Consider the following 27,449-nt stretch of genomic DNA (forward strand, 5'->3'; position numbering starts at 1 on the left):
CTTTCCTTTGGGGCAATAATAACAAACATTAATGTTTTTTTTTTTTTCTATCAGACCCCATAGTTTTTTAAATATAGGCCCCACCAAACGGTTGAGAAGTCACTTCATGGTAATTAGAAAACAGAAAGAAAAAAAACAAAATGCTATATCATATACTCTTACAATTCTAGTAATATGTTATCAACAGATATCAATTTGTTAACAATAAAATTACCAGTAATAGTATTATATTCCATGTATTTATTATAGATATTTAACATTACAGTACTTTGAATACATCTTACATGTCAAATATCAAATATATAATAGAATAACACTAAATAGATGGTAGGCTATTAACAACAGTGATTAGTCGTCCTTTTCTTATATGATAAAAATGTAAATGTATTATCTTAGCAGTACTACCTTTACCATGAAGAGGCAATTCAGAAAGTTTATACATACTAAATATATATATATATATATATGTGTATATATATACATATATACAGTACAGGCCAAAAGTTTGGACACACCTTCTCATTCAATGCGTTTTCTTTATTTTCATGACTATTTACATTATAGATTCTCACTGAAGGCATCAAAACTATGAATGAACACATGTGGAGTTATGTACTTAACAAAAAAAGGTGAAATAACTGAAAACATGTTTTATATTCTAGTTTCTTCAAAATAGCCACCCTTTGCTCTGATTACTGCTTTGCACACTCTTGGCATTCTCTCCATGAGCTTCAAGAGGTAGTCACCTGAAATGGTTTTCCAACAGTCTTGAAGGAGTTCCCAGAGGTGTTTAGCACTTGTTGGCCCCTTTGCCTTCACTCTGCGGTCCAGCTCACCCCAAACCATCTCGATTGGGTTCAGGTCCGGTGACTGTGGAGGCCAGGTCATCTGCCGCAGCACTCACTCACTCTCCTTCTTGGTCAAATAGCCCTTACACAGCCTGGAGGTGTGTTTGGGGTCATTGTCCTGTTGAAAAATAAATGATCGTCCAACTAAACGCAAACCGGATGGGATGGCATGTCGCTGCAGGATGCTGTGGTAGCCATGCTGGTTCAGTGTGCCTTCAATTTTGAATAAATCCCCAACAGTGTCACCAGCAAAACACCCCCACACCATCACACCTCCTCCTCCATGCTTCACAGTGGGAACCAGGCATGTGGAATCCATCCGTTCACCTTTTCTGCGTCTCACAAAGACACGGCGGTTGGAACCAAAGATCTCAGATTTGGACTCATCAGACCAAAGCACAGATTTCTACTGGTCTAATGTCCATTCCTTGTGTTTCTTGGCCCAAACAAATCTCTTCTGCTTGTTGCCTCTCCTTAGCAGTGGTTTCCTAGCAGCTATTTGACCATGAAGGCCTGATTCGCGCAGTCTCCTCTTAACAGTTGTTCTAGAGATGGGTCTGCTGCTAGAACTCTGTGTGGCATTCATCTGGTCTCTGATCTGAGCTGCTGTTAACTTGCGATTTCTGAGGCTGGTGACTCGGATGAACTTATCCTCAGAAGCAGAGGTGACTCTTGGTCTTCCTTTCCTGGGTCGGTCCTCATGTGTGCCAGTTTCGTTGTAGCGCTTGATGGTTTTTGCGACTCCACTTGGGGACACATTTAAAGTTTTTGCAATTTTCCGGACTGACTGACCTTCATTTCTTAAAGTAATGATGGCCACTCGTTTTTCTTTAGTTAGCTGATTGGTTCTTGCCATAATATGAATTTTAACAGTTGTCCAATAGGGCTGTCGGCTGTGTATTAACTTGACTTCTGCGCAACACAACTGATGGTCCCAACCCCATTGATAAAGCAAGAAATTCCACTAATTAACCCTGATAAGGCACACCTGTGAAGTGGAAACCATTTCAGGTGACTACCTCTTGAAGCTCATGGAGAGAATGCCAAGAGTGTGCAAAGCAGTAATCAGAGCAAAGGGTGGCTATTTTGAAGAAACTAGAATATAAAACATGTTTTCAGTTATTTCACCTTTTTTTGTTAAGTACATAACTCCACATGTGTTCATTCATAGTTTTGATGCCTTCAGTGAGAATCTACAATGTAAATAGTCATGAAAATAAAGAAAACGCATTGAATGAGAAGGTGTGTCCAAACTTTTGGCCTGTACTGTATATATATATACTTATTTATCTATTTATTTGTATAACATACTTTAACCGAAAATTTAAGGTGGAGATAGCTCAATCAGGTTGAGTTCAGTTCAACTCATTTTTCATTAAGATAGTAACTCCATATGTGTTCTACCAAACGGTTGAGCAAACAGTTTAAGTGTTATATAAGCACTAAATCAATTATTTTTCTGTTTCATATTGAGGTAAATATCGACTTAGATTTAAAAACACAAGGCAAACCGTGCAACATTATGTTGTCTGAATTTTCATCAGGTTTTAAAAGAGATGGGACAAGCTGTTAAAGGGGCATTGCACCAACTTTATACATGACGCTCAGTGTACTTTAGGAGGAGTTCATAGCCTGTCAAAACAGTTGTAGGCTATTGCTTATGTTTCTCTGAATGGAGCTTTCTAAAGAATGAGAAAATAACCCTAATATTGTCATCAGAGTAAATACTATGGAATTTGAAAGACATGGGCATTGTGAGTTGAAATGTATCCAGTGTATTTTGGAACTTGATACCCTTATGGAAGTGCAACACTAACTTTGCCTACTTTGTGGAATAACCCTTAAATTGATAGAAAAGTCACATTCACATGAATTAGGGGTAATTATTGAAATCAGTACAGTTATAGGCGACTTACAACATACCAACAAATTATTGTCAATTTAAACACGCTAAAGCATGTTCATTTTTGTCTTTCCCTTTTTTTTAACATGGAACACGCAGACATTTATACATGGATAACACAGAGACCCTATTTGTTTCCTCTAAAGCAAAGCACAAAAAGATCATTGTGCATACATGATGAGAACACCCTAGTGTTAGCTTATTGTATGGTTTTAAATGCTTCCACCCAGCAGCGAGACTGGGGGAGTATCCAGCTCTGGCATACACTGAGTGCCCACATGGCCAAAATTGCTGTAGCTGGCAAAAATGATCTGTTCCCTTTATACACAATATTGCACACTCTCATTACACACAGGCAAACTGGAAAATTAAAAAAAAAACTTTTACACATCACACATCTCATTAATCATGGGCTTTAGTACGTGCATTGTTTTGTGATTCTAGTTTTTCCTTTGGACATGGGACTGTGTTCTATACACTACTCCTCTTCTTCACTCTGTCCTCTCCTTAAAAGTAAAGGCATCCACTGCTGGTTTGACAGCACCCCAATGGGCAACTCAGTTGCTGTCCATATAGCCTCATAGGTGGATCTTGAACACGGGGGAGACAGTGGGGACATGCCCCCCCCCCCCCCCCCCCCAATTTCTGAAAAACACAAATTGTGCCCCCCAATTCAAAATAGCCTAAATGATTGAAATTGAACAAATGCATTTTCCGACTCCACATTCCCAATTCTAAAATAAATGACAAGTAAACAATAAGTAAAAATAAAATGAATTTATTTAAATAAATCTGATTGTGTTGGGTCAACTTGTGTAACTTGTAAGTATTTATTGTGCTCTTAGAACTGTATTAATACTAGCATTTCTGGCTCTGTAAAAAACATGATCAGTTAGATTAACCAAGCTCAGTTAGGGGCTCATATTCTGATAATCATCCATATCCACTGATGTATACTGTAGTCCCATATACTGGGAGAAAGGGAAGATGATGAGGAGAATTGGGAATCTGTGAGAGGCGAGAGATGAGAACATGAGTGGACATAACATGCCTGAGACCCTGAAACTAGAAGTAGCATTAACTAACAGCGAAGCAGTGAAAAGGAGGGTGATGGCGGGCTCCATGTACTATTGGCTGTTTAAGAGAAATATACAGTAAAGGTAAGCATATGATTCTCTGTGTAGTGCTTTTTGAATGACTTGGTGATGGTGATGAGCCTCTATGAGATCGTGAAATATGCTGGCAATCTCAAGCCCATGTTTCCAGTGATATATAACCACAGGAGGATGTGTTGCAAAACTAGAAAAAGGTCTCAAGCTGGCATCAAAACAGGGATGTTGCAGTTATATGTGCCTTACTGCTGCCCAACAGTAGGCTGTCTAATTATAATCAGGGTACATAATTAGCAGCATCCACTGGCCAACTGATGATAGATAGATTTACTTCAGTCACCACTCAATAAACAACTGAGTGACTGGGGAAATTTAAACATTGACTATAGTGACTTTGCCTGTGGACAAAAAAGTTAATCAGACAGTCAGGTTTTTAAAGAGTCAGGTCTGATGTAACTTTGCAGTGACCTATTTGATATAAGGTCAACACTCCATCACTGGTCCAATCATTAACATATAGTGATGCTGAGGAGCTCATCATTTCCACCACAAACAATATTTAATTTCACTCAAATCCCACGGGCACATATCTCAAAACCTTGGCTGATGAAATCATAATAATGACTTAACAGGCCTAATCTTTGAGATATTAAAATAGTTTTTGAGGGAGGATACCCTGACTCTTCCCTGACATAATGTGTATAATGCCAGGTATGGGGGAAGAGAAGCATCACAGAGGGATCAAAGCATGATACTGCTAAAGAGGTTCAGTTTTATTCCAGTTTAATTTCACCGTAAACAATTTAGTCCAGCAGGTGGCAGTAAAACGCCTGTAAACTGGTCAGTCAACTGATAGAAGAAGAGCGGCTCCTCCTCCACTTCCGTTTCCTCCTCGTCCCCCTCCTTCCCGCTACAGGGAAGATTGTAGTACAACACTGGTGGTGTAACGACAGGAAATAGTTTGTTCTTTCCTTGTCATTTAAAGCTTGGTTTTATTTGGGTGAAGTTGCAAATGTCGTCGTGGGCGAAGTCGTCTGGAGCTGCCCGGCGGCCAAGTGCCAACCCAAACGGAAGGTGAGCTGAACGGTGCTCTGTAGCGAGTTTAGCATTAGCAATTGATATGCAAGGTAGCAGCCATAGCAATAAAACAGTGTACCAACTGAAACCAGACCCGTTTCCACCTGTTATTTGACGAGGCACGCATTCTTGTGTTGTGCAGTGCTCAGCAGCTGCGTATGTTTCGGAGAGCAGCGCCTTACCCCCCCAGAGAGGAGAGGGCCGAGGAGCTTAAGGATGCCCTGGACAGGTAACGTTACCAGCCTTACAATTCAAAGCCTCTGTTTCACCACATGCATCTGCAGTGTTTGTGTGGGAACGTTAGATAATGTGTTATCATAATCTAGCCACCGTTATAAAGCTTTCCTTTGAGTTCCCCCCGGACCCTTCTTTTTCCTCAAAAATCTCTGTTTTCAGCTGTAAAATAGTGGACAAAGGAGTGACATATTAGACATGGCTGACTGCACTAAATGTTGATAGGAATGTTTTGGCAAGCAGCACAATTGCATTCAAAACAACTGGAGTGGAAACAAGAGTAAAAGCATTTGAGAGCAGTCACCTGTTATATTAGACTACCACGTCGAGGTCCATAGTATGCTCAGGCTACCATCACATCACTCAGTGTGGAAGTGAGGGGTTTTCAATTGTGTTGCCCCAAAGAACTAATGTCGTGTTCAGTCAGGACAGTCCTCCAACCTCACTGTGGACAGTTTTCATTGGAACAGTTTTCTACCAAATAAACAGTTACAGTTAAAACATCTGTCGTATATTTTGTAATATCAATTTAGGATAAATACATTTATCATATATGTGTGTGTGTATACTTCCCTCATTTACAGTGTAACAATAGATGCTCTTGTTTATCTGTTTGTTTGTCTGTTTCCAGTTATGAAGAACTAGAGCAAATTAAAAACTACAGTGGTAGTGTGAAGTTCGAGGGGTTCAAGCATCAGCCAAATGGTGAGACTGTTTCTCTTTACTGATCACAGTAAAAAGTTTGCACCAACCTTGAGCACCATGTATTTCCTTTTTTATCTCACAAATTTTCAATAGGAATATCCATGTTTTGTCACTGTGCCAATCTGCATTCCTTCACCAACTGGTTTCCCATCCTTTTTCACTTTTAAATAACACGTCTGATGTTAGCCAAGCCAGCCAAGCCAGCTAAGTCAGAGGGCTCCACTCCAGCAGACAGACGTAAAGCCCTGTATCAGAAGTTCTACAGACAGGTGCAGGAGGAGAGGAAGCCAGCTGACTGCGTAGTCCTCTCTGTCACCAACCGGTGCAGGTGAGTACTTGTAACAACAATCAAAACCACAAGCAGCTGAAGTAGAAATGTGCTTTTACATGCAGCGTTTATACTTGGCTGCCAAGACTGATCGATGTCATTTAATTGTCATTTTTTTAGGAGTAGGGGCAGCCAAGAAACTTTGACTTCTGTATGTAGGCTCACCTGCCAGTGACAGATGACAATGGAATTAATATAATATGTAATGATGTAAGAAGACAAAACATGTTCTTGCACATACTGTACTAAAGGATAATGAGTCATTTTATACCTGGGCCTTGTTTTCCTAGTTTTTCCCCATCAAGACGATTGAATAAAAACTGTCCATGCTCATGTAAAGAAAACTGGATTTATATGCCACAATTAGTAAATGTTAGGGATTGTATACCTATCATTTTTCACTTAACAATAATGCATCTTGTACTTTGATAGTTTTTCTTCCACTGGGTTTGGGTACTGACTCTGCGCTTTTGAGGATACCGACCAAAGTACATTGGTACTACAGAGTACCTATTCAAGTTAAATCCATCTGTGCCAATTTAAGTATGTGAAAGCTTTCTGAGAGAGGGTGCTGGTTTAAGACAAGAGATGTGTTCTACATTTAGACAAGTGCTGTGAAGCATTCCGAAGCCTAGAAGCCAATGATGGAGCTCCGAGGCTAGCAATGGAGCTTCATGGAGCTGCCAGGTTAAGCTTCCTATAGTTGGCGGAAGTGTCGGGAAGCCGGATATGGAGCCCTACAGCTGCTCCATTGGCTGCTCCACCAGCTGCTCCATTGGCCACTCTGTTGGTTGCTCCAGAGCTAAACCTATCATTGCATATCAATCTGCTGCAATAGTTCCTGCATCTGGTCTATTTTCTTTTCTATATTCTATTAGTAGCAGCCTACTATCACTGCAAGATAAGCAGACACACACAAAGGCAGACAGATAGAGACAAGATTAGCTCTATGTGGGATAAGAAAAAAGCAGAGGAGCAGAATTGCGATTTAGTCTACTACATTGCCCCTGCGCTTGTTCAAAAATTGAATTTTTGTTATTACAGAGATAGTAAAGTGCCTAAAAAAGGTACCGTTGGACACTGGTGTGGTTCAAATGTGAACGGTACCCAACCCTAGCTCCCACACTTCATAGTTTACTTTACCACCTGCTCGTCTTCTACCACTGATTTCAGTGATTTAATACGAAAGCTCTGATTATGTTTTACTTATTTACTTTACTTGCAAATGCACTTTCATACTTTGGCCACTGAGAATCAATATATTGTACATCAGATGTCAATAATGTTAAGCCCCCTGTTGTTAAGGGAGTATGTTTAAAATGTTGCCCAATTCCTGCACTTCATCTGCATGTAAACATCCTCAAATTAAACCTGAAGGATTACTGTCAGTCAGTGTTGTTTTGTAGACTAGCTACAAGCAACTGCTGGATCTGTTTTGGATTTTTTAGATTCAGCTGTTGAAGATAACCAGCTGACCCTACGTTTCAGAGTATTTGACAGGAGCACACAGTATGCAGCGCTCTATAGTGAGATGGTTAATCGTCATCAGTCATCATGCCAAAAACAAAACCTGGAAAACAAGGCCCAGATTATCATTTTGAAATGTTCGACATGCTTACTATATGTTTTGTTGAATGATTATGTCTTTCCAATTAAGTTTGATTTATGATCACTGACAGGCAAGTCCCTGTTTCTCTCCTCCTGATAGCAATAAACCTTACTCATGTCATCATCCTTACTGTCTTAAAGATAGTTTGAGACTATATGAAGTTTTTTTAACACTCCACAAATCTTAGCTTTGCTCCTCCTATCCTCAGGAGCCTATTTTGTAGTAGGTGACTGATAAATAATAGGTCCACAAACACCAAATCCAAATTTCACTCACTTCATTTAACATGCAGTTTTATCACTGACCAGATTTGTCTGATTTCTATATGCCATTTACACTCACACAAAGAAACGAGGAACATTAAGAGCTGTGCTTTTGTGTTCTATCAGCACAGTGACTTTACAATCTTCTCTCACATATAAAAATGTACAATATCATTCAGGCATAACATTAATCATACCTTTAGCCAATACACATCAATTTTATACATGCATATATAGAATGCAATCCAGGCTACCCTTTCACAGCAGTTTTAAAGCATAAACATATGTGTCTCCAACAATGTCAAACAAACACACCATTCCAACAAAGCTTTAAAGTTTTGCACTAAAGTCTGATCTAAATGTCATTAAATGGCATTTATAGTCTCTGTACATTACATATGAAATATAACTTGGATCACACATTCTTTAAAAACAACTTAATTTTACTCAAAAGCTTCCATTACATGCCAGTGACATGCTACACACAAATCAAATGTTCTTTTGTCATGATAAAGGGAAATATTCAGCATTATCTTTTCATGACATGGTTGTTAATGGTTCCGCAGTGGATGCTGTAGTGAGCACATAAATGAACACCATTAAATTGATCTGCCTTTGCCCCACTTGGTGACAAACATTATGTATTGTTAACACCGTTGCATCCTCTGTACACATTAATAGTAGAAGTTCATAAAACATTTACACTCACTACACAATGCAACATCAAAATTAATTCATGCACAACATACTCATACACAAATGGAAACTATGAAGCTCTGCCAAATATGGCAGCTGTGTCTGCATTTATGGTAGTGTGACACAGTTAGGAGTAGTGAACTATAACCACAAGGCTGGAAAAATTTCTTTCTGTGTACATACACTGGTGCATGCAACTTTTAAAATTACATGCACCATTTTTTTATGATTTACCTGCATTCAAAAACTACTAACTGAACCATTTGATGTATTTTCCCTTCTTTATCTGCACTTATGCCGCAGCCAAGGACGGATCTGACTGAAATCAATGACTTGCACAGTAAAAACTACTTTAAATTTAAGTATAAGGGAATATTTTGAGCAGCTTCTCAGCAAAGTTAATATGGAAACTTTTTAAAGTTCTATTTTATATGAAGATTCATCCATCCACATAAATATTACTGACTAAATATCAGCCTCAACACCTAAATTATCAACTTCTCATGATTCCAACAGCTTTAAATGCTGTCTCTAAAATGGAAGAAATGCTAAAATCCCATATGCAGATGTGTGTCCCGCATTTTCAGTGTAGTTAAACATTTTGGTGTTAAATTTGAGTCAGTGTAACATCTTACATGGAAGTTACTGGGAAAAATACATTATTTTCACCAATTTAGTATAATTTTTAAATCGTAATTTTCATTTATATTGGCAGGTCACCATGAATGTATTGAGAAAACACTGTTTTTGTGTAATACATTGATGATCGATCAGTCACACCGTAACAGTTAAATCTGAGGGCTAAGAGGTGAGTTGTCTGCCCCTCTACTGCCAACACAGGCTGAAACTTAGAAAGAAGATGCTGCTGGATCCAGAGTGAATGTCTGTCCAATATCCAACTTAAAACTAACTTCATAGTTTTCACTTTGTATGTTTGTTGAATGTTGGAGCAAAGAATAAATCTAGGAAGTGTTTCATGAGGCCTGAGAACTAATATGAAAACATGACCCTCACCATTGATGCTTTGGAAATGTGCACTTTAAAATGCAACCAAACTCACCTACACCAAACAGCTGCTGCCACAGTTAAAAGTTTTGTTTTGCGTGTGTGTGTAGGTTTTTCCTTTGACAGAAGGACCACAATTCTTTGCAAATTCACTCTAGTCTTCAATATGAATAAGACCCTCTGTTTCACCTGATGTATTAACTGACATACACACAACACACATAAAATAACCCTCTATTAATTTCTTCTCAGAGATATAATTTAGGATTCTCTATATGCCAGCTGAGTCACTCAATATAGAAATGTCAAGTTAACAACGTGTTTCTCTTCCTCTCAAAGGGATTACCCCAAATCGCTAAGCCAGTGCTTGCAGGAGCGTGGCCTGTCAGTGGAAATGTTCTACCTTCAGGCGGAGTCGGGCCTGACCCGGGCTCTGCAGGATATCCGAGCTGACGGCTCCCCGTTATGTATTCTGGTGGAGCAGACAAATGTAGCTCTGTCCTCCTGCACTGTTATCATATTCTCAGAATCCCTCAAAAGTAAGTCCCTGCCCCTCATTCCTTCAATCTCAGCCAAACCACCACAGTTACAACCCTCCATCCCTTTTCAACGGTCTAATGTGGTCTAACATAGATTCGACCAAAACCTTTGAACAGACAATCTAAAATACATTTTGCACACAACCAAAATAAAAGTAAATACTCCCATGTCAATATGTAGAATTCAACATGGTCTTTGTGACTAAAACATTCAGGGCTGTACTGAATAGTTCGAAGCTTCATTCATAATATGTACATTTGAATTCTCAATCATGATTTGATAGCTGCACAGATTTTTATGTATTTGTTTATTTTTGCATAGGGCAGCACGGTGCTGCAGTGGTTAGCATTGTCACCTCTGCTTCTCGCGGTTTGGGCTGTTGGCTTTGTTTTTTTTCTACCCCAAATGCACTGCACTCTACGTCACTTCTCTCTTTGGTTCACTTTGTCTCTTTGGTTCCCTGGATAGTCTGTATGCATTTCCCACTGTAAGTGAACCGCACCAGGGTTCACTTGCAAGTGAACCGAGACCAGGCGGACCAGGGTTCGCTCGTTGGTTCGCATCAGAGTTCGATTGAGCATTCACACCACTCCAGATGAACCAAACTATCCGTGGAAGTGGACCAGGGTTGGTTTTAAAGTGGACCAAATAGCGCCAGTGTGAATGTGTCCTAACTCATTAATCAGATAAATTACTTTGAGGATTTTACTTTTTTTTTTTTTTTTTTAACATGATGGCTTGAAATATGACACAGACACTCTTAAGCTTCATTTGAAAACATCAGTAAAGGCTTTGAATGTAAAACATAGGACATTTCGGTACTGCCCTGAAAACATTTATATTAAATAGAAAAACATTCATCTCTACATCCATCAAAGCTACACAATATTCTCTCAGAATACACAACAACTGCACTCTGTTGGCGGATCATTCACTGTCTGCCACTGGTATACACTTTGACATCACATTACATAACATTACAAACATAACAAACTGTAAGGAGTCCAAAAGTACCACAGTTACATATTTTGGTTTGGCTTTCTTGCCAAGAGTTCGATGAAGATCAATATCACTCTCATATCTGTATGATACATATGAAGCCATCCCTGCCTCTAAAACTCACTAATGAACACTTTTTTTATGTTTTGTTTGTTTCTGTACAAAAACCTCAAAATGAAGTAAAAAAATAACACATTGGGATTTTGCAGGGGGTTATGTGTTGGACTAATCTTATCTGGGCCCTGGTGAGTTATTTTACCTTTGGACAAATTAAAGTTAAGCTAATGGGCTGCTTGGTGGAGCTTTATATTGAACAGTACAGACATGGAGAGTGGTATCCAAAGATAATAAGCAAACTTCCCAAAATGTTAAACTGTTCCTCTAAAGGAAAACTGTGGTTCAGCACAACTTGGTGTTTATTTTCACAGCTCGGCGCAATGGCTTTATTAGTTATGGTAACACTGTACTCCACAAAGTAACTTCTGAGGTCTGTGAACACAGCTACATCGCTAAAACTATCTATCATGAACATAACAGTTTACAGACGGACTTCCTGATTCAGCTCTGACCTTCTGTACCTAGTAGTGCACACTGACTGCTCCTACTTATGTCCTTATTAGACCTATTCTTAGCAATGCTGTCATGTTTGGACACCTTGGCAATTGATACGTTCAGAAAGATGTTATCATAACCAATGTTACTGACGACTAGAGCTATGAAAACAAAATCCAAGTTGTAATAAGGCATAGTTTTCCTTTAAGGTGAGTCAATATGAAACAATATGCAGTTCACATTATGAAAAAGTGACACTGTCAATATCTATACCATAATCTGCATACAGCTGATCAAAAAGAAATCAACGAATAGCATGCAGAACACATATATTCCCCAACTACAGTTATTACTATATTTATAATGAAAATAATTTTATCATGTGGGAATACACATCACTGAGTGTGCTTAGGTTAAGTGACCTGTTGATTTAAATTTTCCACAAAAACTGATACATGCACAAACAAATCAGGATAATACAGATTGCAGCTTTGCATTGCATAAAACAACAACATCAAAACTGTGCAAAGGGATGCATTTACTCAATCAAGATGATACTCTGTGTAGCTTACAAAAAAACAGAAATCAAAACACATTCTTGTCTCCACAACCCACTTAAAATCAGTAAAATGAAATCAAGATAATGCATGTCCTTAAAGCAAATATAATAAAATATTGCACCAGATAATTTAAATACACAGTTAATCTAAAATGTATTTATTGTGCTTTGGTGTCACATGTCTGAATGCAACTTTAAACAAAAAATAAAAGCTTGCAGATTAGGTATTTTATGTTCAGGAACATAATGCAGCACAAAAAAGCTACTGTTAAATGCACATCTTTACAAAGTTGTATCCCCCTCATTGACCCTCCTCTTACAACAACAACTTGCATTCAAGAGTACCCATTCAAAAGTACTACCTACCAAAATATCCATATTTCCGGTGAATTTGCTGACACCAACATCACATCAAAATGAAACCGATTTCAGTGTGACCTGAGTAACCTGCCAGAACCCCATTGATTTTACTGCTAGTTCTACAGCTTTTGGCTTGTCTTATTTTCAACTCATCATTAACATTTCAAACACCCCCAGTCCATCGCAACATGCCCAAAGACCAGGCCATGGACTTTGTTGTGGCTGAGTACAGTCGTGGACTTGTCAAAGAGCGCTCGCCGAGGGACCCCTCAGACAGTGCAGCACAGGCGTCACAGCTGCTGGATGACTTCCTGGAGCGAGAAAAGATTGAACGCCATGCTGTTCCCTCTGAAACCCGCCAGCTCATCTTGCTGTTAGCTGAGGGGGTTCATCTCTACCCCGAAGAGCTGGAAACCATCTCAGAGTACGTCCGTTCCCGGCAGGAGCACACACAAGGTGGGGCGCTGGCTAAACTGTAGTACCTCAAAGAGCTGGGACTGGAACTTTGTCAATATTACTGATTGCACCTTGAACTTAATAACTGTTCTTTTCTTCTTTTTGGGTCATACTTTTCCTGACAATTGTGGTTCCCCTGAATGTTTTTTTTATTATTTCTGTCTTTTGTGTCTCCAGTCTCCAACACTGAGGGGGAGAGGGATAATATGTTACCCCCAGGACTGGGAAAACCGCCTCCTTTGCTCCCCACTCCACCCGGGCCCCCTCAACTTCAGACTGCAGCAGGAGCAGGTGGGCCCATGATGGAGCACCACCCACCTCCTGTTCCACTCCTGCCTTCACCAGGTTAGACTGGAGAGTTAATCACTTCCTTGATTATTTAAAGCTGTGGTTCCCAACTGGTCCAGCCATGGGGTCCAGATTTCTCCTTAGTCATTAGTTCAAGGTCCATACAGTTTAATGCATTCAGCGTCATACAGGCATTTGGCCATGTCCTTGAGATTGTTCATGTCTCTGTCAAGTAATTGTCCATCGGTCACTTACTCTACATTATGAAAAGGCACTTCAAAATAAGAGCTCTGCGCCGTAAATTTACTGTACTTAAAAACGAAGTGTGTTTTTTACAAACTTGATATTTTTGCAAGGTTTTTTTTTTTTTTTGCAAGGGAACCACTGATTTAAAGGGTTTTTTTTATTTTCTGAAAAGTTCGTAGCAGCGTAGAACTTTATGAAACAATCCATTTAGCTGTTGCCGTGTTCCAAAAATGAAGCGGCTTATTGCTGATTATTTTGTAAAAATGAGGCAAGTAGGGAGGGAGAGACAACAAGAGGTTCCAACTCAGACACTTTGAAGGTTTACAACAGTAAGAAACACAAAACCTACAGTGACAAGGGCGTGGCCTGAAACACTGAGCCCCTCCTGACTTCTTTTCAGGGGTTGGATTAGACTAATGCTAACATGACCTATTATGCCAGCCACTGCTCAGGCAGAGAAACCTAATGTTCATATTACAAAACTTTGCAAATATCAAGTCTCAAGTCACTGTCACTCTTCACATCAGTACAAAACTGAACTATGTAAATTCAGACAACTATTCATCAGCTTGCCTGGTCATTGATTAATACCATGCTGTACCAGGAAAAAACAGAATGCGACCAACTGAGAAAGTTGTGAGCAACAGTGCTACCAGTATGGTTACATTTCTGCAACGGCACATTTGTATTTTCACCATATATTTTACAGAGTGCCTCAGTTGTGTCTATCTTAGCAAAGCCATGGCTCTGATCTGGAACAGTTTGAAAAAGACTTGATGGACAAAATGTAGTCTTGACATTGATTCTTTCTACCAAGTAGCCACTGCCTTCAGTTCATGTCAGTACAACATGTCAATTTATTTTCAAAGACTTGAAATTATTTGGAAGATAATCAACACAACGCTTTTATTTTTGTGTTGTTTTGGCTTCTTAATTTTATTGATGTTTTCATTCAGACATGTCTTCGGTCTTTTTTTTTAGGCTCTTATCCCAAAACCAAACCTCCTCCTTTACTCTCCCTACATCGACCTCCTTGTCCATCATTAGGGCCCTCAGCTTTACGAGGCCCCCTGTCATCACACCTCCCCTACGGCAGCCCCCCTGTGCCTCGTGGGCCCTTACTCCACGTCCCTCCATACCACCTAGGTCCCAGGGGCCCTCCCCTTATTAGAGGAGCTCCGCCTACTCTAAAGAGTTCCCGCCCTCCACTTCTCTCTTCTCCAGGTGGGTCACTTCTACTTTTCTTTGCTCTGTACTTACACTTAAGTCATCCCAACCCACGTGGAAGTTGCAGTGTTTCCATCCTCCGATCTCTCCCCAGGTCGCCCTGGTGAGCAAGCAACTTAATTTTGGGCCTGGAAACCCCTCAAGCAAGCATCAGCATAGCTAGTGATGCTAACATAGTGAACAGAACCGAAGGGGTTTTGTGGCACAAAATGAAGCCGCTCACTCACAGGGGTGACCCTGGGGGAGACTGGAGTGTGGTCACTATGTTTCTAAAGAAACGCTGCCCTGCCACCATAGGTCGGGACAATGTTACAAGCGATAATCGCAGAATAAGTGGCATCACTATAGAAATACTGTGACCTAAAACAAAATATGTGTATAAGCACACAATAAATATCGATTAAACTTAATTGTGTAACATTTTGTATATATTTATTTTTTTCCCCTCCCTCCCTTGGATCAGGTGCCCCTCTTCCCCGACCGGGTGGCCCTCGACACTAAGGAATGATGGAGACATCCACTGACACACACACACACACACACACACACACACTGTAAGATGCAGGCTACAAGTGGCAGCAGTGTTTTGAACATTTCACCTGGCTCAGGAACAAAAGACTCCTGGGGCCTGTGTAGGATACCTGTTCTTTTTTAAAAAGTTGTAACCCAACACTCAGATTTAAAAAAAAACTATTAGATAAATTGTTAGATATTATCATCTGATTGTGGATGGATTAATGGCATGGAGTATTCTAATGACTGACCATTTTAGGTATATTTTCCAAATCCCTTTTGTTATCATTTTTTTGTAACATACTGTGCTTTTCACCCTAAGTCATCTCAAAAAAAAAAGTTTCCTACTTCCTGTTTGCCTTTCCTTAATGTTGGAGTAGGCTACAGCGACAGGCCATGCAGGATAAATATTAAAAATCTGAGCTCACTAGCTGAATGCACAAATGATTCTGGTCACCAATGGACAGTTGGGTTATAGTGGTTACACAATGGTAATAGGACTTTATATTTTTCTGTATATAATGAATATAGCAAGTAGCCTACCTGCTGCACAGTGTTTCAAGATGGTGCTTAAAAATTAAGAAGGAATACTCAGAAATTCTGTTGATGTAAGAATTCCAATTAAAAGTTTGTTTTTATAAGCTGTATTCTTGCCTCAGAATGTATTTCATTTATATATTTTTTGTACCTTAAGTAGAAGTCAGCCTAGAGTTTATATAGTGGTTTTCTTTCTAAAGTCACATATACAACTTTTGGAACAACAAATCTGATTATTCTATAATCAATTACATTCTGTTTCACTCCACTTGTTGTGTTGTCTTACATGCATGTTCATGATGCCTTTCACACTTTGTCCAAGTGGGAGCAGTGACACTTTGACTGAAGAACAACAAGCGAAGGTTTGGCAGTAAAAGCCAAACAACATCTGGACTGTTTGTGAACTTTGTTTTGTCATCCAATATGAAAATGGACCCATTTATGTCCCAGTAATGTTTTGTTCAGTAAGATAATCTTCCTAAATGAATCACTTGATTAATTTGTGATTTTTTTTTTTTTTATTTAAGCATAAACGCAATTGGCAGAAGTAAAAAGCTTAAACTTAAGGCTTTAAACAAACTACACCATGGTTGCCTGACTAAATGTCACCACCACATTGAAACTGTAAAGCAACATTTGGCGTGATGATGGTCTGTAGTCTCATTTAACCAAAAAACTAAGCAAAAACTTTAAAAAGAGTGAATCGGGAGTGCAGGTTTTAGGGCTCAGTCCTGCAGCACTTTATTGGTCTGAGTTAGGCAGAAATAAATTCCATATTCAACCTTCATGTCAATATTTAGAAGAGACGCATTTGACAACACATAAGGCCTTAAGTCTGAGTCAAAAGGCTTCTATCAGTTTTCCATAACTGGCTTTTCCACAATCTTCACAAAACTGCTCAAGCTCTGTAAAACACCTACATATGGCTACAGGAGTAGCCAAGGACAGAGCCGCCAACCATATGATTAATCTCCAATCTATCTCCTGCACAACAGTCATCAGCTGTGTGATGAATGAGTGAACAGAGATTTTCAAATCCTGCTACTAGTTCTGGATTCATGTTATCCTCTCAAGTCTACTAGACAGCTGCACAGAAACATCCCTACAGGAAGCTGCCACCACCAGGCTTCATGGTGGTGATGGTGTGTTTGTGATGATGTGTTGTGTTTGGACCACACTAAATACAGTGTTCAGTATGGTGGGTAAAAATCTCAGCTTTGGTTTCATCAGATCACAGAACCTTCTTCTGTTTAGTTTCAGATGCTCCTCCATGCCCTCTGGCAGTGTTTTCAGTTGTGTCTGTTATCTGACTCTCGGCCTGCTCTGGGCAGATAAACATCAATTTCTTGGCCTTACTACGCTCTATGGGATATTAACTGGCATGGAACTGGTTCTCACTGGCACTTATAAGTAACCGAGCTACAGATTTGCCTTTAACTTCATGTTGTAGTTTTTGATAGTAAATTCATTTACCAGCAGTGAGGCCTGATTCCACACAGAGGATCTTCATCTCAGTCAGTTGTTATGTAACCACTAAAAAATGGCTGGATTTTTGGTAAGGATTTAGGATTGTCATGATAGAGGGTGAAGAGAGGAATAGGTATGGGTGTCATTTACACTTGGGATGCTGGCAACACGTCCCCACCACTTATTGATTTTTTTTTTCTTTTTAAAAGCATAATTTGAGAAAAATGTTTTGGTAGCTTACATCAAGAAACAAATGAGAACACTTTGATAAAGGCATATTTGTTTATAAGAATACATACAATGAAATGTAAAAATAGAGGAAACTAATGTCCAAAAGGGCTGTAAGCTTAAAGAAAAATCCCCTACTGCTTCTAAAATGACCCAAAAACATCTGGCCAATCAGTAACAATAGTTTCTTGACGCAGATTCTTGTCCACGTTTTTCATTCTTTTTCAATGAACATCACAACACATATGAGCTATTAAAGTCTAGGAGTATATAATTGAATTAAAATGAATCACGGACTTTATTAGGTGACACATGCACATTTAAAGAGGTTACTTTGCTGAACAAAAGAGGGTGGAAGAGTAAATCAAGCCTACACGTGTGTTGACTCAGCAGGGATAACATTAGGCCTAAATGAGAAGAGCTGATCTACATGAGAATAAATATCTGAAAGCAAGACAGAATGCCTGAGAGGCTTACTGCATTATATTTTTATATTTTGAATTGTCACCTGCCATCCGAATTTTGTGTTTGCCTTTACATAAAGACATATCTAGCGTAAGTTAGCGCATAAAATTCACCAGAAAACAGGAAATGAAGTGTTTGACGCTCATATTTTCTGTTTTCCTATTTTCTAAACCACCACCCTTCAACAGTATCACCATGCAGAAGGATGTGTGCATGTACTCATGGATAAGAGGCTTGTGCTTGTGCAGTGTGAGGTGTAAACATTAATTGTGTCCTCTTTTGGCTGAGCTGTAACGTTAGCTCATTTGGTGCTAGGTAAGCTAGCAGTAGATGCACATTTCCTTCTGCGTGGTGATACAGTTAGCGGTTGTAGTTCGGTAGTAGAAAATAGTTCCTACATGAAACTGCTCACAACAAGGTCTGTGGGTTATCTTAGGTACCAGGTTCCTGTAAAGAGTCATTGCTGTTGAGTTATTTTTTTTGGCATTTTGAGCACCACAAGAGGGGTGACATCTAGTTCCATTATACTAGAGAGAAAGCAGACATCTCTACGGCTGATATCTCCAACACTCAGCAACTCACAGTAAAACAATCTAGACTGATTATTTATCAGCACACAGAGAAGAGGTAAAGTAGGGTATCTATTTTTGATTTGGGGGTGAACTGTCCCTTTAAGAAGAGGTCTAATTAGGGAGACCTGTGTTGGTGTGGTGTGTGAGGCTTTTAGTTTATATCAAATTGGAAACATTTATTTTCAAGTTAACATCACAAGGTATTTCCTAAATACATTATCTGGGCTTCAGTGTCATAAAACAATACTCGATGGAAAAGGCTGGATATTTTTTATGGCTTGTACCTGTGTAGTTTTTCATGTGCTGTTATGGATGTACGAACCAGCTGCATTTTTTTTGGTTTTAGGAGGATACTCAGGCATTTGACCCTTATCACTGCATTAATATTTCATTTAAAGGCCCTGCACAGGTGTTGTTGGGGTCCAAACTGAGGTTGAGCTGTTGCGAAGTTATCCTGAAACTAAGTGAGGTCATCAAACTTGATGAACCAATACTGTTAAAGCTTTAAGTTGTCATGCCCTTAACAGGTTCAAACAGAGGAGAATCAGAGACACTCAGCCTAGACTGAAGACACCCACACAGTCCTCTGACAAGCTCTAATCATGCACAGTAAGTGAACACATCTGTATGGGTGCAGCAAGAGTGCACAACTGAGGATTCAAGAAACTAAACTTACCTTATTCCTCTGCAGCTTAGATCTTAGACATCTTTATGAAAAGTTCTTCTGTAACACTGTGAAGCCAAGTACCATGGGATGAAAAAATACAGTGTGCAGTGGCAATCAGCTGAAGCCTCGAGTGAATTCTTCAACTCAGTGCTGTACAAGGAAGCTTCTATGGTGAAGTTCTGCATTTAAACTCTAGATGGCGATGTACACCTGCTCTTTCACTTCCTCCACCACTGGGGCAGAATTTCAACAGTGAACATGTAGACATATATAAGTTTATATTTCCAGTTCCTCAGCCTCTCATGTTAGTTTCTAGTCTCACTGTAGTACTTCTTACTGTAATATTGACAAAGACTGACTTTCTGAGACTTAACGCAAGTGAGCATGATCATCTATTATACAAAAATACTCTACCACACTACTTACAATAAAAAGATTATAGTTACACAGAAAAATGAAAAATCTGCCAATGGTTAAGACATATCTAAGTCAGCAAGAGTTACATATTGTGTATGTATATGTACATAGATGTATTTTTAATGTTATAGAAATATTTTCAGTATATCTTTAACACTGCATAGGGAGGTTGTTCTTTACATGTACTTTTATTATTTAGGATATAAATATAAACATTCAAGATTATCTATATATGTTTTTAACAATCTCTTTGAGGCTTATTTTTCTATTTTATAATTTTTTATTATTTTATAATTTGTGTGTAATAAAACAGGTATCTAAACTCTACAGGAGTAAAATATTAACACTCCTCAGGGCTCATTCTGCATTGTGTATGTTATGGGGTAGTTTCTTTTCTTCTTCTTCTTTTTCTTCTTCTTCTTTTTTGTCATTGGGGTCATATGAGGTACTTACCCACAGTCAGTGCATTATCTACAGTAGATGTCAGTAATTGTGCCCCCAGTTTGGGAAAGCAGGCAGGATTACTGCCAAAGAAACTAAACAATGTACTGCTGTGGATTGAGGTTAGCAGCAAAAGCTTATTTTAACCACCTAAAAAAATTAATATGAGTTTTAATCAACCCTATATTGCGAAAAAGACCCATTGCCGGGGAGACTGAACGGGCCGGAAAAGAGAGCAATACATAGGAATGCTGAAGTTCTACAGTTGAGAAAATGTATTGCCACAGAAAAGGGCTGTCTGACAGCGAAGTAAAGGGGTAAAACATCTTAATATATTAATAAATTAATAAATTAATATAGTGTCCACCTAAACTGATAATGTTTTTTTAAGCTCTCTTTAAGTGGCTAAAATATGTTTTGCTGTTAATCAGTTGACAGCAGTCCATTGCTTAGCTATTGTGATGGTACTCCCAACTGCTTCTCCAAACTGGGATTGTGCCAACTGATTGATAACAATCTCATACAACCCCATGTAAAATGATCCAAACTATCCCATTAAGTTGGTTACACCTGGCTCATGTAAGGTGGTGGCCAGGACTGTGAAGGGCTGCATACATGCATAATATGCAACACAGTAGTGTTGATGCATGCATGCCAAGTTTTACTTGGGCCCTCAATGAGATCAACATTTGTTCACCAGCATTAATTCTGAATTTCCAGGGGATTTTTGCTGAACATCTTTACAGGACAGTAATTGTTTTTTAACCTGCAGAAGGAGAACAAACAAACCAGCAGGATCAGCAAATTACATTTTGTCTAGAGTTGTTCACAACCTTGTATTCAAAAATGTAATGATTGTTAAAGAAAAGCTACCCGGAACTTTTAATTCTCTATAAGGGTGAATGCTGCTTGAATTCAGAAGTATAACATGCTAGTCTTGATATTCTAATTTTAATGGTAAAATTGTGATGAACTTGAAGAACTCTTCAGTTACCAGTATCTGCATTATCTATGGAATGTTTAAAAATGCATTGTGGAGGAGTATTTTTCCTGTCATAGAGTTTACATTTGTAGTATTTTCATGTGCTTTTCTGTATAAAAACAATTCAAAACTTCTTTGAAAACTGCTTTATAAATAAAGTTAACTATTATTATTATTATTGCTATTATTATTAAGTAAGAGTGGGAGTCAAAGACACCGACACACAGAGGGTGAATATATGAATGTGTCTGATATTCTCCTCCTCCTCCCTTCCAGCTGTGGGCGCACTGCTGCGAGGAGCCCATCAACTCAGGAAGTAATGGACAACTGTCTCCACCTCATTACACCAGCCTACACATACACACACGCACACACTGACTCTGATTGGACAGTGTGTGTGTGAGAGAGAGAACTGTTTGTGGGCAGAACAACAGCAGCATACTGTTGGTGTTCAAGTATCTTAAATTCATATCTCGAGTGTCTCACTGAAGTATTTTTCTTGCTTTTACAGTAGTGTTGTCAAAAGCAAGTTGAATTGATTTAATTTACCAAACAGCAGTGTGTGTGTTTTAAGGGAATGTCAGATATTTTACTTGTTTTACTAGTGGCATAAGTACTTTATATACTTAACATTACCGTCATAATCTTTATAATGTTTACTTTTTCCCCCTCCATGCGGTTTTCCCTTAAATTTACTACAAACATGAACTCTCAGAGAATTGCCACTTGACATACTCTAGGTAATCCATCACAACAGATATGGCTACTGTAATTTGTGTTGACAGGATAACTGACAGAATCACAGACCTTCACAACAACATTGTCAGAAGGAAGATTTTAAATCTGGGAATACTTAAAGGACCAGTGTGTAAGAGTTAGGGGGATTTAGTGGCATATATAGGTGAGGATTGCAGATTGCAACCACCTGAAACTTCTCATGTTAGAATTTCTTCAGTGTTCACCGCTCAGAAGGCTTTTACACTGAGCTGAATTATCCACAGAGGTCTCTTGCTCTCCAAAACAAACAGTGATTTGAACAGGTAAAACACTGAATAAAGCAGTTTCACGTTACGAATCAGTGTCTCCCAGGCTGTTTGGCACGTCACACATGTGCTCCTACTAATGTGTGTTCACCTTTTTTCTGATCTAGATGTTCAGGAGGTTTTTACCCTGCCAGATTGTCTGCAGAGGTCTCCTCCTCTGCAAAACAAACTGATTAACTGGTATAAACACTGAGTAAAGTAGTTTAAATTGTGTTTTTCCGATGCTCTCATTGCGCAGGGTCTGCAACAACAATGGTGGACACGAAACACAAATGGCCCTATTTAGAGCCAGTGTTTGGTTTGTCTATTCTGGGCCACTGTAGTAACATGGTGGTGCAACATGGTGATCTGCGTAGATGAGGACCAGCTTCCTATGTAGATATAAATGGCTCATTCTAAGGCAACACAAACACAACAATTCTTGACGACTGTACACTACAGAAAACATACTTATTATATTATATTCCATATCTGCCAATATATCCCTAAATCCTACACGCACTGGACCTTGAACTTACTTACTTTGCAACTAAATGACCTAACAGAAAAATACTTAACAGTAAATTAATGCTTACATTAGTTGATGACTACATTGAATTAATGTTTTACGATAGTGAATCTTATAAGTTATATAGTAAAAAATTAAACAACTTTGTATTACTTAAAAGCTGAATAATGCACCCAGTATTTGTGCATATTACAAAATAAAACAAAAGGAAAAAAATACAGTAACATGAAAAAAATGCACAGGTAATATGAAACAAACCCCATTTTTCTTTGATTTCCTGTCCCTTTAAAATTTATTTGGTTTCTTAAAAAAAAAGCTGCTAATATCCATGTATAAGCATTCTGGGTAATATTGTTGAGATCAGCCTCACAATGCCAGTAAGAACACTGGAAGACCAGTTCTCCACATAGGTCAAATCAAGGGTTATCTGTTTGACTGCCAGGCTGGTGGGTGGAGGCACACATTCAGGAGCTTGGAAGAGGTGAAATGAGACAGTAAGGATAGCTGGATTCATTTTTTCTCATTTGTGGCTCTCTGCATGATTTGTGAGTTAATGTCAAATAGAAGACTTTGAAACAGTCCCACAATTCTCTGTCATCGCTAACCTGAATCTGACCCGATGAGCTCCTGTCAGTCAAAAACCTAGAAACTAAGTAAAGTGAGAACAGGTGACAATAGCAGATTGGTTTCTCCCAGAGGTGTGGACTGAGTCACAGACTGACTGATAACTTTAGACTTGACCAAATCAAAAAAGACGTGCAGCTCGACTTGGACTTTAACACCAATGACTCACAACAATACTTTGACTTTTGCCTTTAAAATATTTGATCCCTTTGCCAGAGCTCAAAAATTAAACACTGTGTGACAAATCAATTTAATTCCCTTCATTTTCTGAGTCATCTAACATTAACACTCTTTATTCCCAGCAAGTGGACATTTTATTTCCCAGATCCACTTTGTTTGAACCAAACTGACATCTATCTATCTATCTATCTATCTATCTATCTATCTATCTATCTGCTTGCCAAAATTAAAGAATAAGTACCTAAAAACAAAATCCTAATGCTAAATAAACAAGGATGTTAGAAATAGAAGATCTGGGTAAAAAAACACATTTTTTCTCCACCTCCCATCCTCCCCTCTACATCCTGTCGACACCGTTCCTCCCGTTTTCCCACCTCTGACTGCACCCTCATCCCTCTGCCATTCCTCCTCACTTCTCCAGTGAAGTCGTTTATTTTTCCGTTTGCATTGCCTTTGTCACAAGGTGCGTGTCATTCAAACAGAAACTGAATACAAAGAAGAAAACTGTGCAAAGAAGTGATTAAAAAATTAGATTAATTATCTCTCCTCCTCCTTCATTTCTTTCACAGTCCAGCTACTCTCCAGACTTTCTCAACTCCCCTCTTTTTACCTACTCATCTCCTCCTTCACCCCCCACCCCACCCCACCCCACCTCCACCCATCCTCCCCTTTCGCTGCTCCCCACTGGATATCAATCAGAATCTATCACTCCAACTATTCCTGCTGCCGTTGTGTCAGAATTCACAGGAACTTCATCAAACTGGGAAACTGTTTCATTGTTACATCGAACCCTCGCTGCATGTGTGTGTGTGTGTGTGTGTGTGTGTGTGTGTGTGTCAGACCTATGTGGCAAAATTAATGGAATGCACACACACTTCCTCACCACCCAGCTTCATGTGAAGGCTTGCACACACACACACACACACACACACACACACACACACACACACACACACGCATTAGGGTGTTAATTGTTGTGATAACACCTTCCAATAACAAGGCTCTAATTATCAACATGTTTGGCTGTTGGAGTGTGTATCTGGCACTTGTGTACGGATCATGGGGTGAGTGTGTTTGTGTGTGTGCCAGTGTGAGGTGTGGCACCAGGGGAAGAAGGTTTGATGATTTTGAAATATGCTGCTGTGTGTGTGCGTATGTGTGGTGTACGCTCTCTTGTATGGGGTGATGATGTCTCAGTCTCAATCCACATTTGCATATGACAAGGGGTCTTTTGTCCTTTGGTTAATTGCAATTGATCTGTTTGAGAAATTACACCACTGCGATGCATCTATTGCATTACAGACAGACACATTACCATATAATCCCCATGTGTTTAAATAGAAATAGGACATAAAATTCACGTTAGCCCTGTGAGCTTACACTCTGCCCTGGAGTGCTGGTTTTAAAGAATTGTGTTAACATTTAAGGCTACCAGAGGCCCAGAAAGATACATGAAGAGCACTCCAAAGAGCACATATGAGACCTTCATGAAATGTGTTTTATTAAAACAGGAGTATTTGACATGGGGACTTAAAGCAGCTACAAGAAGTTGGTAACTGGTTATGAAATAGTCTAAATTGAATACTGATGCCACTATATAAACTACATCAGCAATTAAGATCATCAGTGAGAGGATTAACTATGGTTATTTTTAATACCTGTCCCCGAGTCTGCCTGCCCGTGAAATCAGATAAAACGACTTCCAGCACACAAACTGGAGGAGCTTATGTTTACATTTTCCCGGGCAAAGTTTGCTGTGACTAGTATGTTCACTAATTAAAAGGAAACAAGAGGAGATTTTTCTGTAATGAATTAAAATGTAGTTATATTTTGTGGTTATGTCTGATACTGAAACAGATAATAGGAACAGTGATGGAGAACAAGCGAGAACACAAGTCAACCTTGTTCTCACATTCAACAGATGATGAGAATTGCAGGATTTGAAATTGAAAGAGAGACTGAGTAAGCAGGAGATAAAAAGAAGTAACCACTGGAAAGTTTTTCTTTCCTCCATGCTGCTGCCTCAGTGCTGTCTACTCTTTACCTGTTCTTTTGACATTGACATGACACACCAAAAAATAAAAACAACAACAACAACAACAAAAAAGAAAGACACACTTGTCTGTTGCAGAGCTGTGTACACAGCTCTGGTCTCCTGGCAATGAGAAAGGAGTCTATAGCCTATTTTTAGCGTGTTAACCTGTGCTTTAAATACACACGCTACTTTTGGTGGAAACAGGGTTTTTGTTTTTACAATCGTCACATTACAGTATTTAATCTTATGAAGCCACAAGTACATACATTACCTCATTGCAGGGTCACTGCTGTCCATTTAGGTGCCCTATGCCCTACAAAGAAGGGCCAAGTTCAACTTATTCACTGGACGATCCTGTGTTTGTTTCCTGGCCAGGCGCTTAAGGCCAGTTAGGCAGGTGTTAGCATACATTGCCATTAGGTTACTTTGTAATGTGCTGCTGGTTCAAAACACTGGCAGTCAACTTACATACCACAGGATGAGGATACCCACATCAACACAACCTTCATAACTTAGGTGTCATCCTTGACCAGTCTCTGTCTCTTGACAACCATGTCAGGCAGCTTGTTCGTTCACGTTTTCTCCAAGTGAGGAACATTGCTAAATTAAGATCTGTAGTCACCAAGGCCGAGATGGAGATGATTATTCACGCTTTTATTTCTTCTTGTTTAGATTATTGTAATGCTCTTTTTATCTGTTTGAATCAAACCTCGGTCAGCTGTCTTCAAACTGTCCAAAATGCAGCTGTCCGACTTTTGACCAGAAATAACAAGAGATCACATAGGCTATCACTCCTATTTTATCCTCTCTTCACTGGCTTCCAATCAATTTCCATATCCATTTTAAAGTACTGGTGTTAACTTTCAGAGCCCTGCATGGTCAAGCACCCCAGTACATTGCCAACCTCCTACTCCCTTATACAGCTAATCGGGCTCTGAGGTCTCGTGATCAAAAATTACTGACTGTCCCTCGAACTGTATAAAAAGCGAGGTGACCGTGCTTTTCAAGCTGTTGCACCTAAACTATGGAATGCTCTCCCTTTACCGCTATGATGCATAGTGCACTCTTGTGATGTTTTCATGAGGCAGCTGAAAACGTTTTTATTCAGGCAGGCCTTTACTTGACATGTCTAAGTGGCTACTACATTCTATCTATTGGCCTTTGACCTCAAATTGTGTGTTCTCACTGTGTCGTTTGTTGTTGTGTTGTTGCTATGTATTTTAAATGTAAATATCAATGCTATTTTTTTTTCATTTTCCTATTTTTTATCGATGTAAAGCACCGTATCTGTGAAAGGTGCTATAAAAATAAACTTTCCTTCCTTACTTACTTACATACTTACTGTAGTGCGGCTGCAGTGCATGTTAAAGTGTAGTCACACTAAGCAGGAATTCCTCCACAACTGGTATGGAACTGTGGGATAATTACAGTAACAAAGCCTTGAAAAAATTCACACTCGTACTTTCTTTATGGGCCCTGGGAATAAATGTTTCATTGATTTTACCTTTTGTAAGTGACAAGAAAACAAGAGATAAAGAGCAAAAAATATTGAATTAAGTACACAGACAAAAGGATAAAAAATGATTGAAAATTATGTAATGATAGTATGATAGTAATTATATTATAAGTAACCAGTAACAGAATTTATATCTATCTATCTATCTATATATATATATATATATATATATATATATCTATATATATATATATATTTATAAAACTTTGCATTCCTTATTCAACTCCCCTGTTCCTGCAAACGGACA

General features: G+C 39.0%; 1 protein-coding gene across 1 annotated transcript; it reads left to right on the forward strand.

Annotated features, from left to right (window-relative positions):
- Positions 1-4,758: 4,758 nt before the first annotated feature.
- On the forward strand, positions 4,759-16,167 carry LOC117262754 (uncharacterized). The gene is made up of 9 exons (XM_033635874.2): positions 4,759-4,937; positions 5,083-5,169; positions 5,806-5,879; positions 6,066-6,207; positions 10,120-10,319; positions 12,968-13,246; positions 13,424-13,591; positions 14,762-15,004; positions 15,471-16,167. Exons 1-9 carry the CDS (start codon positions 4,876-4,878, stop codon positions 15,506-15,508), a joined length of 1,293 nt encoding a protein of 430 aa, XP_033491765.1. The 5' UTR covers positions 4,759-4,875; the 3' UTR covers positions 15,509-16,167.
- Positions 16,168-27,449: the final 11,282 nt, after the last annotated feature.

This window comes from Epinephelus lanceolatus, chromosome 5, assembly GCF_041903045.1.
Source record: "Epinephelus lanceolatus isolate andai-2023 chromosome 5, ASM4190304v1, whole genome shotgun sequence".
Classification (NCBI taxonomy): domain Eukaryota; kingdom Metazoa; phylum Chordata; class Actinopteri; order Perciformes; family Serranidae; genus Epinephelus; species Epinephelus lanceolatus.